The sequence below is a fragment of the Mirounga leonina genome, unplaced genomic scaffold, assembly GCF_011800145.1.
Source record: "Mirounga leonina isolate KUSES-001 unplaced genomic scaffold, KU_Mleo_1.0 Mir_152, whole genome shotgun sequence".
NCBI classification, from domain to species: Eukaryota; Metazoa; Chordata; class Mammalia; order Carnivora; family Phocidae; genus Mirounga; species Mirounga leonina.
Genome location: NW_023270380.1, coordinates 19860129 through 19874449, shown reverse-complemented (window position 1 = coordinate 19874449; position 14321 = coordinate 19860129). Strand labels below are relative to the sequence as shown.

General features: G+C 44.4%; 1 protein-coding gene across 5 annotated transcripts in view; it reads left to right on the top strand.

The window, feature by feature from the left end:
- Window positions 1-293: 293 nt before the first annotated feature.
- Window positions 294-14321, top strand: part of WDR26 (WD repeat domain 26) — a 39707-nt gene continuing 25679 nt past the window's right edge. Inside the window, exons 1-6 of one of the 5 annotated variants that reach the window (XM_035008657.1) lie at window positions 294-802; window positions 2635-2734; window positions 2836-2940; window positions 8282-8418; window positions 11688-11785; window positions 13109-13265. In XM_035008657.1, the coding sequence (XP_034864548.1) occupies window positions 390-802; window positions 2635-2734; window positions 2836-2940; window positions 8282-8418; window positions 11688-11785; window positions 13109-13265 (1010 nt within the window). In that variant the 5' untranslated portion in view covers window positions 294-389. The remainder of the gene's footprint in view (window positions 803-2634; window positions 2735-2835; window positions 2941-8281; window positions 8419-11687; window positions 11786-13108; window positions 13266-14321) is intronic. The other 4 variants (XM_035008660.1, XM_035008658.1, XM_035008659.1 and 1 more) reach the window with 4 other exon arrangements.

Genomic DNA, 14321 nt, shown 5'->3' with positions numbered 1-14321 from the left:
CCTCCCGCCCCGGCCCCGACCCCTCCCGCCCCCGGCCCCCTCGCCCCGACCCTCCCCCGGCCCCCGCCTCGCCCCTCCGGCTTCCCACCACGGCCTCTCTCGGCGAGGAAACTCTGGCCTCCGCTTCCTCCTCCTCCGACTCGGACGCCGGCGGAGCCTCCCCGCCCCCGCGGAAGAAACCCCGAGCCTCGGCGGCGGAGGGAGCAGGAGAGCCCGGGGCTTCGGCAGGCAGAGCAGGCCTCTCCCCTCCGTCCTCGTCGTCCTCGTCCTCGTCGTCGTCGTCGTCCTCCTCCTCCTCCTCCGTGGTGGTGGTGGTGGGACTGCCCCCGGCCGCTGCCCCCGCCGCCCCCCACCGAAGTAGCGGCCACAGCCTGGTCAGCGGCAGCATCATGCAGGCCAACGGGGCAGGAGGAGGAGGAGGAGGCGGCGGCGGCGGCGGCGGCGGAGGGGGCGGCGGGGGCCAGGGACAGACCCAGGAGCTGGCCTGCCTGTCGGCCCAGAACGGGGAGTCGTCCCCCTCGTCGTCGTCGTCCGCGGGGGACCTGGCCCACGCCAACGGGCTGCTGCCTTCCGCCCCCTCCGCCGCCAGCAACAATAGCAACAGCCTGAATGTCAATAACGGGGTCCCCGGCGGGGCCGCCGCAGCCGCCGCCGCCGCCGCAGCCTCGGCCGCCGCCGCCGCCGCCGCCTCCTCGGCCACCCCGGAGCTGGGCAGCAGCCTCAAGAAGAAGAAGCGGCTCTCCCAGTCCGACGAGGATGTCATTCGGCTCATAGGACAGCACTTGAATGGCTTAGGGCTCAAGTAAGTGCCCTTGCCAGGCCGCCGGTGTGGACGGACCGAGGCCCGGAGGCCGCGTGGGGGAGGGGGCCGGACGGAGCTCGGCCGGGCGAGAGATCGTGCGCGGCCCGCGGGGCCCGGGCCCCGGGAGGACGGGGAGGAGCAGCTGACCTGCCGGGAAGGGGGAGACGGATGGGCCCGGCGGGGCGTGAGACGGAGACAGGCGGTGGCGGGCTCGGGAGGGGGGCAGGAAGCCGGGACCTTGCCCCCTGCCCGCACACCTTCGGAGCTGAATTGTCTGTCAATAAAGACAGATGCGGGAGTGTGTGTCTGCGTGGTGGGGGAGGGGTGCGTTCGAGCTGCTGGAAATAATGGACCTCGGAGGATTTGGTTTTCAAGTATATCTCAGAGGCATCTTTGTGGGACACCTCCCCACCCCCAACTATGACAGACAGCCCAGGCCAGCCACCAATCAGGAAAGACAATCGCCTACAAGTGTTCATGGGAACTGAGGGGCTGGCAGAATTTGGGAGCCACCGAGTGAAATACCCTGTTGGTGTCATCTAAAGGCCCTTGTGTATGTGCGAGAGGCCTACCACTAACCCGGCCGAGATCCCACTTGAATTACAAGAAAAGGCCTGTGAAAAGGGGATCTCTGATCTGGGCAACCGTTTATTTTCAAATACAACGTCGGTAGCCTTGTGCACCTAAAATAGGGTGAACCCACGGATCCGTAGACACAAAGGAAAAGCGAGGGGGTGGAAGGTGGGGAGGGGGGGAGTGCCCTGCAGGCCTGATAGTGGGTGAAGCAAAGCCAGAATAAGACCAGGGCGGGGGACATGCAGCAGTCCGCATCCTGGCTTCAGAGCCTAGGCCAAAAGCAGCTCTTAGGGCCAGCCCAGGTGTAGTTTGGGATTTACAGATTTGTTCTCGCGGGAGGGGGGCGTGAGGGGAGCACTTTGTAAAAGTGACCTAAGTATTTTGATTCTCTGGCAGATCATGGCACTGGTTAGCTGAAAAATAAACAGAGCTGAATGAGAAAGCATCGAAACATAAACACAAATAGAGAAAACTGATAAAGATTCTTAGGTATCAGAATATCTGATGAGACAAACTGCATTTGGTAGATCTTTTCAGCTCTCAAAGAGAAATAGATCTTTGAAAGATTTCACTTTGTTCCCTAAGGAGAAGGATTAGTATGAAAACAGATTTTGTAAATGCTAACAGAACATGTTACTGAGACAAGAAGCAAGCTGACAGCAGCAGGAGGAAATAACTCGTGACTGTTTGGAACCTACACCATAGTAAATTTGCTATTTTTAGTATAGAGAGAAAGAGTGATTTTTGGTGCTGGATTTATTTTAATTTTAAAGATTGACCTAGTAGAATTTCTGTGCAAACATCGCGTCTGGATGTAAGGCCCTTCCCTGACCCAGGTCATCTCTCTTCCCTTGTCTGGAACTAACAATTTCTATCTTTTGAGACGTTGTAACGTGGTTAGTACCCTGGTTTTTATTTATTTAACCACTTGGTTACAACATGTTCTTGGAGATTTTATACTTCACTAAATTTCTGAGGCATTAAATGGTAAAAATTGGAAGAACTTCTTTTGATTCTGGTTTCAAGAAGGCTTTTAACCTGACTAGATAAAACAACATCACGGTGGCTGTTTAAAAATGCAAGTTTGTTGAGCCAAGCACAATTAAAAAAAAAAGAAAACAACTATTGATTTCTTTTTTCTCCATCATGAGGTTAGCCTGAAAACTTTTGCAACTGTTTTTATGGACATGAGTTGATTTAGAAGAGTGAATCCTACAAGTTGGCCAGGTCTTTTTTACACTGTATCTCTCCTGCAGCCAGACTGTTGATCTCCTCATGCAAGAGTCAGGATGTCGTTTAGAACATCCTTCTGCCACCAAATTCCGAAATCATGTCATGGAAGGAGACTGGGAGAAGGTAAAGTAGGGCATATAGAGCTGTGTGACTGCTGCTAAAATTATATATTGGAATGTGCATTCTGTGACATTTTTGTTTTTCTTTTATGCCAATTTTTGCAGGCAGAAAATGACCTGAATGAACTAAAGCCTTTAGTGCATTCTCCTCATGCTATTGTGGTAAGAGGCGCACTTGAAATCTCTCAAACGTTGTTGGGAATAATTGTGGTAAATACACTTTTGTTCTTAGTTTCACATTCATGCTTATTTTAGTAGGTTATTGATAATTCTAGGCTTCTGTCTCTTACAAAAGATAAGGCCTAAAAATAGTTAAATTTCATATAATTAAGTTTGTAAACTAGGATGAGTGTTGATACTTTAAAGTTTTACCTTTTTAAAATCATGTTTAGTAAATGTGTCGTTTGAACCTACTTTATAAGTTAAGCTTCTAGAAATTAATTGAAAGATCTTCATGCTTTCAGTGCTGTTAATAGCAGTTTTATATTTGTGGAATCAAAGATAAATTATGCTTTCACGTTATTTATACTGATCGTACTGGCAGAGGAAATGTATTTGGGTGTGTGCATCCTATAGCCTTAAGTAGCTGATACATGAATTGTCCTGGTTTTGGTTTTTTTTTTTTAATCTTTGGCAATTACAGTTAATTCAAAGCAACTCCTTTGGTGTGCTCACCATTTTCCACTCGTGCATTCCAGTTGTGTGCACTGACAGTGTCAAAGTGTGTATAATGTGGATCACTCTGGTGGAGGGTTTGTGTGCAGATTTGACCACTGGACTCTGCTTACAGGCCTTATTTCCCCGACAAGATCAGTTCAGTAGTCTAACCTATTAGCTTCTTTCATAAATCTTGATGAATCTTTTCTGCTGGTAGGCTTTAATTCTTCTGTAGATGTCGGTGAGGGAGAGGAGGGGGGGATAAGTTTTTCTAAGTGCCTGCGATTGGAAACCATGAAGAATCAGCTGCTGGCTGCTGGCCTTTTAACTTCGAGCTGATTCATTTGTTGTCAAAAGCAGTTTCCTGTCTGGTGGGGGAGGGAAAGAAGGCCAGTAGGAAGTCAAGTAGGGAAACCAGCTGTTTGTTAAATATTAGTAAATGACTACTGTTACCTTTTGGTTTTTTTTTTTTTAATTGGGTCAAACATTAATCTTGCCGCCTTTGTCTGTAAACCTAATAGAGCCTCTTGTTCTTGTTTTTGGGGTTTTTTTGGCCGGGGGGGGAATCTTAATTACAAAAGTTTTCAAATTGATAATATATAATTCTAGAGAATGGACTTCAGGCGAATTGAAGGTACAAACAAGTATGAATAAATACGGATTAATGTAAATTGATGACTTAATATGTATATTTTTTGCTTTCAGTAAATATTTTAAAGCAAATTTTTACTTACTGTGAAATCAGATGATTGATAATAAATTAACTCATGGAATGATCAATTCCATGCTAAATATTAAAAAATGAAAACACGGAAGTTAAAATAAACACCTACATTTAAAAGGGTTATACATTTCGCAGCAACTAAATTTTTCCCAGTCAGTGTGTTTGGGATTTAAAAAAAAAAGAACCTAAGTATATTTTAATTGGGCAGTTTCTCATAAATAATTAGCTCCAACAGAATGGAAAGTGACCCTAAAATATAGACAAAAAATAAGTGTGTGAGTTTTGGGAGGATTGTTTGCCTTTTTTTTAAATCCTCACTTCAAATTCTCTTTGTAATTAGGTAGTAAAAATTTAAATAGGGTCACTTCCTATTTTTTCTTACTTGTTCACAGAAATGTGGGGCTTCTGTGTTTTATTTAGATTATGACTACCTGAAACCTTCATTAGAAGCAACGTGTAAACTCAAAAAAGGTAGTTATAGATAACGAGGAAGAGTCCTTTTTACAGCCTGTTCAATGTATAGAACATTGCAGCATCTAATAAAAGATGAAGGTTAAATCTCTGGCTGAGCCTCGCACCATCAAACTATTTAGGTATTTGTCCAAAGAAAGGGGCTCCAGGTTTAAGATTCAGTTTAGCACTTTTTCCCCCTTCTAGTTTGTGTTCAGATTTACTCCTCTCCCCCACTCCATCTCCAGAAGAGAACCCAATCCCAGGGTAGCTGTAATAATACCATAGAAGACAACTATTTGGGACTTCTTTTTTTTTAACATAATTATTTTAATTGTACACCCAGACACATTTGATGACTTAATCAAAACTAAAATTATATTTTACTTTTTAAGCCCAAACATTTTTATTGACCCAATCCACTCTCTGCTCTCCCCACCTACCCCCCATATTTCTTAATGGTTTCCAGTCAAATGATACCATGGATAGCAGAATTTGCTCTGGATTTTCTGGAAAGTGAGCTCCTGAATCAACATTTGTCAGTTTGGGTTCAAATGTGCTTCACCACGTCAGGGGAGTTTGGATGGGTAGAGAGGCCAGTAACATGGGAAACTCCTCCAAAATTTGTGTTTATTTTTTAGTATAATAGAAATGTGCTTAAGAAAAGCGCTCAAATGCTAATTTCATGGACAAAAATTAACTACTGTTTTTTAAAGTTAAATAGGGCTTTGAAAGCCATGGTTTAAATATAATTCATTTCCCCTTTCCTCTGAGTCATGGTTTAATTGATACAACTTGGTTATAACCTTATTGCAGAATTAGTCAGAACCACTCCTGAGTTAGCAGGGAGCCTGCCCTGGATAGTCTGTGTAGCCTCGGACTTTTCCTTCAGTGGAAGTCAGGACAGTTAGGTGGGAGGAGAGGGTACAGCAGTCCCAATATTGGGTAGGATGGGAGGCAACAGCAAGACCTACTATGTGGAGCTGTCTTTCACGGTCCTACTGGGTAGTAAGAGACAGACAGACACCCTGGGCCGAAAGATGCTGGGAAATTATCAGAGAACAGAAGTACTCTCGCAGAGGTCTCATTAGGAGCTGGGAAGAGCTATAAAGGGCAGTTTGTTTTCTCAGCCTCTTTCTTTTTTTCTTCATTTAAAAGAAGCTGTGATCTTTAAAAAAAAAAAGTTCATAAGGCTCTGTCCCCACCTCAGCAAACTTTATTTAGTTTTGCTGATTTTTTAAAATTTTAAATAGTTAACATCATTTGTGAAAGGTGTTTATTTTCTTGAAATTGTGTTTACATTTTTGTGCTTTAAACTTTGGGAAGTGAAATGCAGTTTTACTCTCCATCCTTATGTGTCAAATACGAATGGAACTGATTTTTAGGAGAATAAACATACTGTCTTTCAACCGAATCTTTAGCTGTGCTTGGCCAGCAGCCTGTCCATTGCCATGTGCACTACCAGGATTTGATACCCTGTTTGAGGAGATTCTTAGTCTTCATCTGGATAAAATGGCTCCTAGAAAATTGTCTGCGCTGCCTTCGTAGCATGCCCTGTATACCCAGAAATACGTATTTGAATGAGCTTCCCTCACATGTCCTGCCTTCCTCCTCTCCCGCCCTGCCCCTTCCCCTTAGAAAGACAGAAGCATGTTCCAGCAGGATCTTGGTGGGAAAATAAGGAGCAAACAGCACTTGGGGCACTGTCCCTACACACATTGGAATGGGGGCTGTGCCTAGGACCTCATAGTTGGCACCCCAAAAATAAATCATGAAAAAGTAATTTTCTCCAAATTTCCAATCGCTAAAAAAATTGAGTGGAGAAATCAAGTACATGTACTGGCCAGTTCCATGTGGCACTTAAATGAAAAAATAGTGCAACTAAACATGATTCTCAGGTTTGAATCAGAAACACTATGTGAAATATAACTGTGACAGTGTCGGTAAACGGAAATGTATAAAATCTACATTTCGTAAAGAATGGAAGTTGTTTTCAGGAGATAAAATGGTGAGAATATTCAGAATAACTTCAAATATAAAATACTTTGATTTTTAAATTGTTTTATTAAGTCTTTGGTTTTTGTCATCTGACGGACACCAGAGTATTTTGTTCTTTGACGTAATAAAGGGTAACTTTGGGCTCCACGCAGCACACTTTTCAGGGCATCTTGGTAAGCGATCTGTTTCTGAGGCATTCGTTAGTCCAGCATGATGTGTAGAATCTGCGAGGTGTCGTTTCTCTAGAGTTACAGGAGCTCATCTGATAGTTGGAAATTTTTTCTGTTCTTTAGTTACAGATTTAAGTTTAGATTATCACCAAACATATGCAATGCATCTTACAAAAGAGGTGTTTAAATGTAGGCCTAACTTACCTGACAGGGTTTGTTTTGCTTACTTTCCCTAGAAACCATTTTTAGAGGCTTGTAGGTAGGCCTTTCTTCTAAATACTCCATACTAGAAAATCGTGCAGAGAAGTTCATGGTACTCTTATTTCTCTGAAGAAATGATCTTTTCTCCACACCATTTTGGGACAGCAGTATATATATACTTAACATTTTACTGAGGAAGAAAAAGCTATTGTTTGTTTTCTTCTTTTAAGTGGGTTTAAAATCTTGACTACTGTATTTCTTGGGGTCTCTAAATATGGCTGACGTTTTCTGTCCCCTGACCTCCGTACCTGCCTCCGTCGGCTCGCTCCAGACCCATGGGTAGCAGATAGGATGAAAGAGTCCCTCCAGGCAGTGGTCTTCTACTGTAAAAAATGCTCAACTTGATACTCATAAGTATCTCTCTTTAGCCAAAAAAAAAAAGGCTGCTAAGACCATGATGATCACTTTCCAGTTAAAAGTACCATAGTAGAGTGAAGGGACATTAAAAAGTATCAGAGCCAAACCCATTTCAGCGAAATAACTCCGTGCGAAAGTGCTTCACCATGAGCAGGAAACGGTTTGTCCTTTTGGGGGAAACGAGCTGATCATAATTGTCTGTGCCCCGTAGTTAAATGCATCAGCGATCAGGCTGTTAGCAGTACACACAGACAAATACTGACTCCTTTTGCAGACTTTGGAGTTCAGCTTTCTGTCGTAGACCTCCTAGCAAGAGCAAGGCCATCAGGCTCACGCTTGCCCACTCCGCACATGGACCCCTAGGCCTTTTGCTGGACAGCTCTCCTTACTTCCATGAGCCTCGTCTGATGCTTTGTGACCTCTGCCCCAAGGCTCTAGTTCTGCTTGGCAGTCTGCTTAGTCCTTCCGACACGTTGTAGGTTTTAAGTAATTCCTCCATTAACCGGTTTTTCTGCCATCTTTTTTAAAACTTGTGGCATCAAACCCCCTGATGCCCTATTGTAAGAGTCAGTCTTTTAAAACCAATTTAGAATACCTGGAATAGTTCTGAATTTTCACGCAAGAATAAAATTCTAGGTGAATGTTTTTAAGGGCAGAGTTCATTTTTTCCTCTGTCGATGCCTTGGTCGCTAATGGTCTTACCTAATTTGGGATTATTGGTTCAAAGCAGTTTTATGAAGATGTGGAATTGAGCAAGATGATCATTTAATCTACTGTGACTATTAAACCAAAATAGTTTGAGTCATCTTAAAGCGTTGTAAGAAGTGATTTTCAGAGGGCGTAGTAGAATGGTTTCTACTGTTCTGTTTAGGCACAAACATTTTCTGACCCTCCCATCAACTTTTCCCCTCACTGCTGCTTTCTGTCCTGTCAGAGGATGAAGTTTTTGCTGCTGCAGCAGAAGTACCTAGAGTACCTGGAGGACGGCAAGGTCCTGGAGGCGCTTCAAGTTCTGCGCTGCGAGTTGACGCCCTTGAAATACAACACGGAGCGCATTCACGTCCTTAGCGGGTAAGGACGTGGGCTCCTGATGCTGGGGTGACGGAGGGGCCGGCAGGGCCAGCACGGGTGCCACTCTTCCAAGATTGGAGTCGGGCTACGTCCCTGCACAATATTGCTCTGGATACACTCATTCAAATGCATTCAGGCTACTTTTGTCCTCCTAGGAAGCGTTGCATATTCGAATAGATACTTAAGTGGGTGAAAGAAAGAAGAAATACGTATCGCCATTTCATAGTCTTTCATCAAAACCCTGTGGCGTAACCTTCTGTGCAGACAATGAGCAGTGAACCTTCCACGGCGCCGCATCGGACGCTCTTCCTAACGTGTGCTTGTCCCGCCCCAGGTCCTTGCTGAGCATTTCCTGTACACAGTCTCACTTGATCGTCACATCTGCTCTTTCCATGTCAGGGGGCCGAGGCCTCAGATCCGGGCCCCTCTTCTGTTCTCTGTCCACACACCCCGCCAGGTCCCCTCGTTCTGTGCAGCGCCCTCACATACCGTCTCTCTGCCGGAGGCTCTCATCTCAGGTCCCAGTATATGTATCTGACTGCCTCTTTGATGGTCTCCATTTGGGGTGTCGCAGAGGTGTATGTCCACAGCGAGCTTCTTGAATCCACTTGTCGTCCCCCCCCGCCACCTGCTCCTCCCCTAGTTTTCCCATCTCAGTAAACGGTAAGACCTTTGTCCAAACAAAAAACAAACCTCATCCTTGCATTTCCTAAATCCTTTAACTCTGACATGTGTTGGCCAAACTCTAAAACATCCCGGATTTGTCCATTTCTCTCCATCTCCACAGATTCTATCCTAGTGAATCCATAAATGTGTTTCCTAGAATATTCGAGTGAACTCCTTGTGAGTCCCATTGCTTTCAGTCTCACTCCCTTAATGATGCACATTTCACACAGCAGCCAGATAAATACATAAATATGTAAGTAAAACCGTACATTAAGCCATTTATCTCCCTTTCTTAAAACTTCGCACTGGCTTTCTATCACCCTTAAAATCTAGAATCTATGCTCAAGCCTTTGGAGTCTTTGACCTTTTCTCACCATCTTTTCCTTCCTTCATTTACTCTCCAGTGATATTAATGATTTTTCTGTTCCTTAACTGGCCAAGCCGCTCCCACTTCCCTTTATCGTAAATGCTCTTCCCCGAATCTTTCCATAGCTGGCTACTAGGTGCTCAGGTCCCAGCCCAGAAGTCCTCTCCTAAAACCACCTAACAGGCATTGTCTTGTCACATCACTGTTTTTAATTTTTTTTTATAGCATTTTTTATTATATGGTACGGCCCCGGCCTCTAGAACATCATTGACGCACAATGAGTTTTCAAATACAAAATGATGGCCAAAACGATGGACCCAAAGAGATATAGGGTTCATTTTAGGGTTTTTGAGGAAAGGGAAACTAAACCTTGGAGAAGTGAAGTAACCAGCCCGCCTGGTAAAGCAGAGAGCCAGGATTCCAGGCCTGGTTTGACTGATGGCAGAGTCATTGGTCCTCACCCGCTGCATCCTCGAGCAGCAGGCTGGGTGTTTTACTACTGTAGTTGACAGATTCACTGGTTCTGTTTATCTCTTTGATAAGGAGTCTGATTTCTGTGTCACCTTTTCTGGTAACAGAACATATAACCTAATCACATAGTTTTGATTCCAAAATGAACTTCACTCGGTGTGTCCCTTGACTGTTTCCCATAAGGAAATGGCCCAAAGATGGCCAGATGCAGAGCTGGCATGAGGATCCAGGGTTTTTTCCCAGTGGTCCAGCATCTTTTCAGTTACACCACACAGCTTCCTGTAAACAGACATTCTTTGAAGCCCTTAAGGTGTAATGTGTGTTTTCAGAAGGGGCAGAAACAATCATAGGTATCTTTTGCAAAATTTAAAAAGTGAACAATTTTTCCATAAAATTATTGATAATAAATTTTACCCCAAAAAAGTTATTTTAGAAACCAGTAGTTTTGCAATACCCAGCTGCTTATATAGGGTATTTTGAATCAGGTTACTCATGCTACTAAAACAAAGTAAGTTCTCATCAGCTAAGACACCATATACTAAATAAAAAGCAAGAGAGCAGGTAGTTCTCTGCTCCTGAGTAAGAGGCAAGTAACTACTCAATGCTGAATGCAGTTTGCTTGGTGCAGTTGAGAAAAAGAAGGTGACACATCAACTGAGAGGTTTCCCGTACTTCTCTTATCATATATTAAGCTCCATCTGTATACCAGGTAGTGGACCAAGTACTTAATATACTCTGTCTTAGTTAATCCTTACTTCCCTGTTTAAGAACCTTTTTACAAGTGAGAACAGATCTGAGAACAGAGTACCAGACAAAGTAGCAGGAGACGTACTCGCCAGGTCTAATCTCAATGTCTGAATAATGCCTTCACTTCTTTTACTTTTAAAGCCAGTTCTTCTGAGAAGAGCCAGAACAAGGTCAGGGTCACACTTCCAGCAGGGGGCCTCATGTATTCTCCAGAATCCATGACTTTAGCTTTTATGCCTCCTTCGGCACATATAGTGAGTAATAAAACAGTTCCCAAAGTTTCTGCTTTGGGATCTCAATACCTTTCACAGGATGACCCAAGGATGATTATCCAATTATACCATTTCTTGAGTGACGTTTATGATAAACTGTTGAAGGTATGTTGTTTTTGTTTAATTAACTTAGTATAAATATCTTTGAAGGGTTTTTTATTTTATTTGGGGTTTGGGGGGAGTTTTGTTTTACTACTGAGAAGCAATTCAGTTAGCACAGTAGTTAAGAGCAAGTTTTGCAACTAAAAATACCTGAGTTCATATCCCCTTTTTTGCCTCTTAACCCTAAGCCAGTTCCTTACGCTTTCCATGCCTTGGGTGGTTCATTTGTGAAATTAGAATGCCAGTGCTCCCTTCACCCAGGATTGTGGCGCACTTTCAGTCAGGTGGTATGTGTGGAGAGCTTGGGACCGAGCCTGGCACCCAGGAAGAGCCACATACACAGCATGACGTATGATAATAACAGACGAGGGAGTATGTTCTACTAACAGATGATAATATGTCATAAGAGTAACATCATACATTTTGCTGTTACTGTGGTATTACATTTTAGTAAATATATGCAGGTGCCAGGTTGTATTAATGAATTGGGTCCACGGTAGAAATTTGTTCTTGATACGTATTTCTTAGTAAGAATTTGATATATATTTCTAAGTATGATCAATACTTTTTAATTATGAAAAATTACATTATTTTACCCAAAGAAAAGGGTTTAATGTTTGGTGCTTTCTCTGTCCTGTTTTTAGGTATCTGATGTGTAGCCATGCAGAAGACCTACGTGCAAAAGCAGAATGGGAAGGCAAAGGAACAGCTTCCCGATCCAAACTGTTGGACAAACTGCAGAGTAAGAGTCTTACTTTTTGGTGTTTCTGTGTTTTCTCTTAATCAGAAATAGATACTCTGAATTGATCAGGAAGACTTCTTGTGTCCAGATGCACGCTCAGTGAGCAGTTACATAGGGAAGAAGGGAAAATCCAGTAAGCCCTTTCAAGCAAAGGTTTCCAGACTGCCCTGGAGTCTGCAAAGCAGCTCACCTCCTCGGGAGTCGGGGGAGAGGGCATGGGTCCCAGGGCAGCTCTCCCTTCGTTTGTGTTATGCAGTAATGCTCCCGTTAAGATTTTGTCTGGGGGGGAGGAGTGCTGTAGTTGGAAGAAAAAAATACATAAGCCGGAAATGTAAACTACAAGTGTTTTAAATATTTGTTGATTTCAACAGGAAGGCCCAGGTTTAAGTAAACTGTTTTCCTCTCTGCCCCCCCACCCCCAGATATGTTCTATATAACTTCCAGATTAGAGTCGGGGTTTTATTTTTGCCACACTTTTATAGAGAAGATCTTTTTTCCCTCTCGGATTAAATCATGTTATTCTGTGTGTTTCACGTTGAGGTGTGGAGTAGAGGTGAGGAGTAGAGATCCTAAGAATCAGAAAACCATGTGGTTGGGGAGGTGTGAGACATGGAAGGATTGGAAGAGATGGGTATCCACATCAAAACACCAGTCATTCCCGGAGTTTGCACAGGATCCTGGGCATTAGAAGCAATCTGATGAGACCTGGTGCTTGTCCCCACCTGTCGGCTGGCCCTTTGTTGGGAAGAGGTTCCTTTTATACTGTCAGTGATCTGTAGTCTCCCTCCAGTACACAGTCTTCTGCAGGTTTTCTCTTCATCATCACTGGCTTTTTTTTGGGGGGGCGGGGGGGTTGCTTTGTGTTTTTGGAAATTCACGTACAGATTAAAGCCCTCCTATCTGTTCCATTTTGTGACAACATAGCTGTAGCTGCTGACAAACACGCCTGAAGCTCCCGCTGTGTCACCTCTCCTGCTCTGAGGGACATAAGATTTCTAGGGCGGCGGCAGGTGCAACAGAAGGGGGGCAAGTGTCTTAAAGGTTATACTGTCTTGGTATTTTTTTTTTTTAAAGATTTTATTTATTTATTTGAGACAGAGAGAATGAGAGAGACAGAGAGCACATGAGAGGGGGGAGGGTCAGAGGGAGAAGCAGGCTCCCTGCCGAGCAGGGAGCCCGATGCAGGACTCAATCCCAGGACTCCAGGATCATGACCTGAGCCGAAGGCAGTCGCTTAACCAACTGAGCCACCCAGGCGCCCTACTGTCTTGGTATTTTAACGTTTGTTGTTATTTCTCTCTTTAAAACTGTCTTGTTTTACAGCGTATTTGCCGCCATCAGTGATGCTTCCCCCACGGCGTTTACAGACTCTCCTGCGGCAGGCAGTGGAATTACAGAGGGATCGGTGCCTATATCACAACACCAAACTCGATAATAACCTAGATTCTGTGTCTCTGCTTATAGATCATGTTTGTAGTAGGTAAGAGACAAAACTTCTTCTACTTTTACAGACTCAGTAGGAACTTGGTTAAAACGTTTTCTTTTGGGGGCTTTCTCCTGTCACCGTGAAACCATTGGTGTCTGATTTAGTTCCCGAGCAGAGCTAGAACCTACTGAAGTGGACACTTTGAGAGACATTTGCACGTGTTTGCATAGGGAACCCGCATCTCGAGAAGGGAAGCTGGGAAGCCTGGTTTTCCTCTTCTTGTCTGGGTGTCGGTTGGTCATTTTATCTGTCCTGCCATCTTCATAAGGGCTTGTGGGTGGTGTTGGGTGGGGATGCCGGCGACCGGAGGGTCTGCTGTCCTTGGATGCCAGACAGCACGGAGGGACTTTTTCTGGATGTTATGGCTGTTTTAACAATGGCCTCAATTATTTTCTGCCCATAAATATCATGGAAATACTTGGTCCATAATGGAAGTTCTGCTTTTTAGTAGAACCTGGCCTCTAAACAAAAAATGGTTAGAAAAACAGGCATTAACTTTCTGGTTTGGATTTTGTTATTATATCTGTCCATGTCCATAATTCAGCTCGATTTTAGATATTAGGAGTAGTTTGAGTGGAAATGTTCCTGCTATTTTAACAGCGATCTCCAAAACTAAAGCAGAACTTTAATTTTTAAGATACTGAAAAATTAATTCTGAAATCTTTGAAATTTCACGAGGGAAATGATTTGGGTCTGGTGAACCACACATGAACAGCTATAGTACCCATGCCCAGTTTCTTTAGCAAAGATCACTGACGAAATACTGGAAGCGGTGTGGGGAGGCAGGGCCAACGTGTAGACCATGCGTGGGCTTTGGGAACAGCTGTGGATATTTTGTGCATGGGCACTGTGACTGGAGGTGACGGCGGGGAGGTGCGCGTCAGGTGAGCCGTGTGTGTGCGCTGTGACCGGAGGTGACGGCGAGGAAGTGCACGTCAGGCGAGCCGTGCGTGTGCGCTGTGACCGGAGGTGACAGCGAGGAGGTGCGCGTCAGGCGTGCCGTGCGTGTGCGCTGTGACCGGAGGTGACGGCGAGGAGGTGCACGTCAGG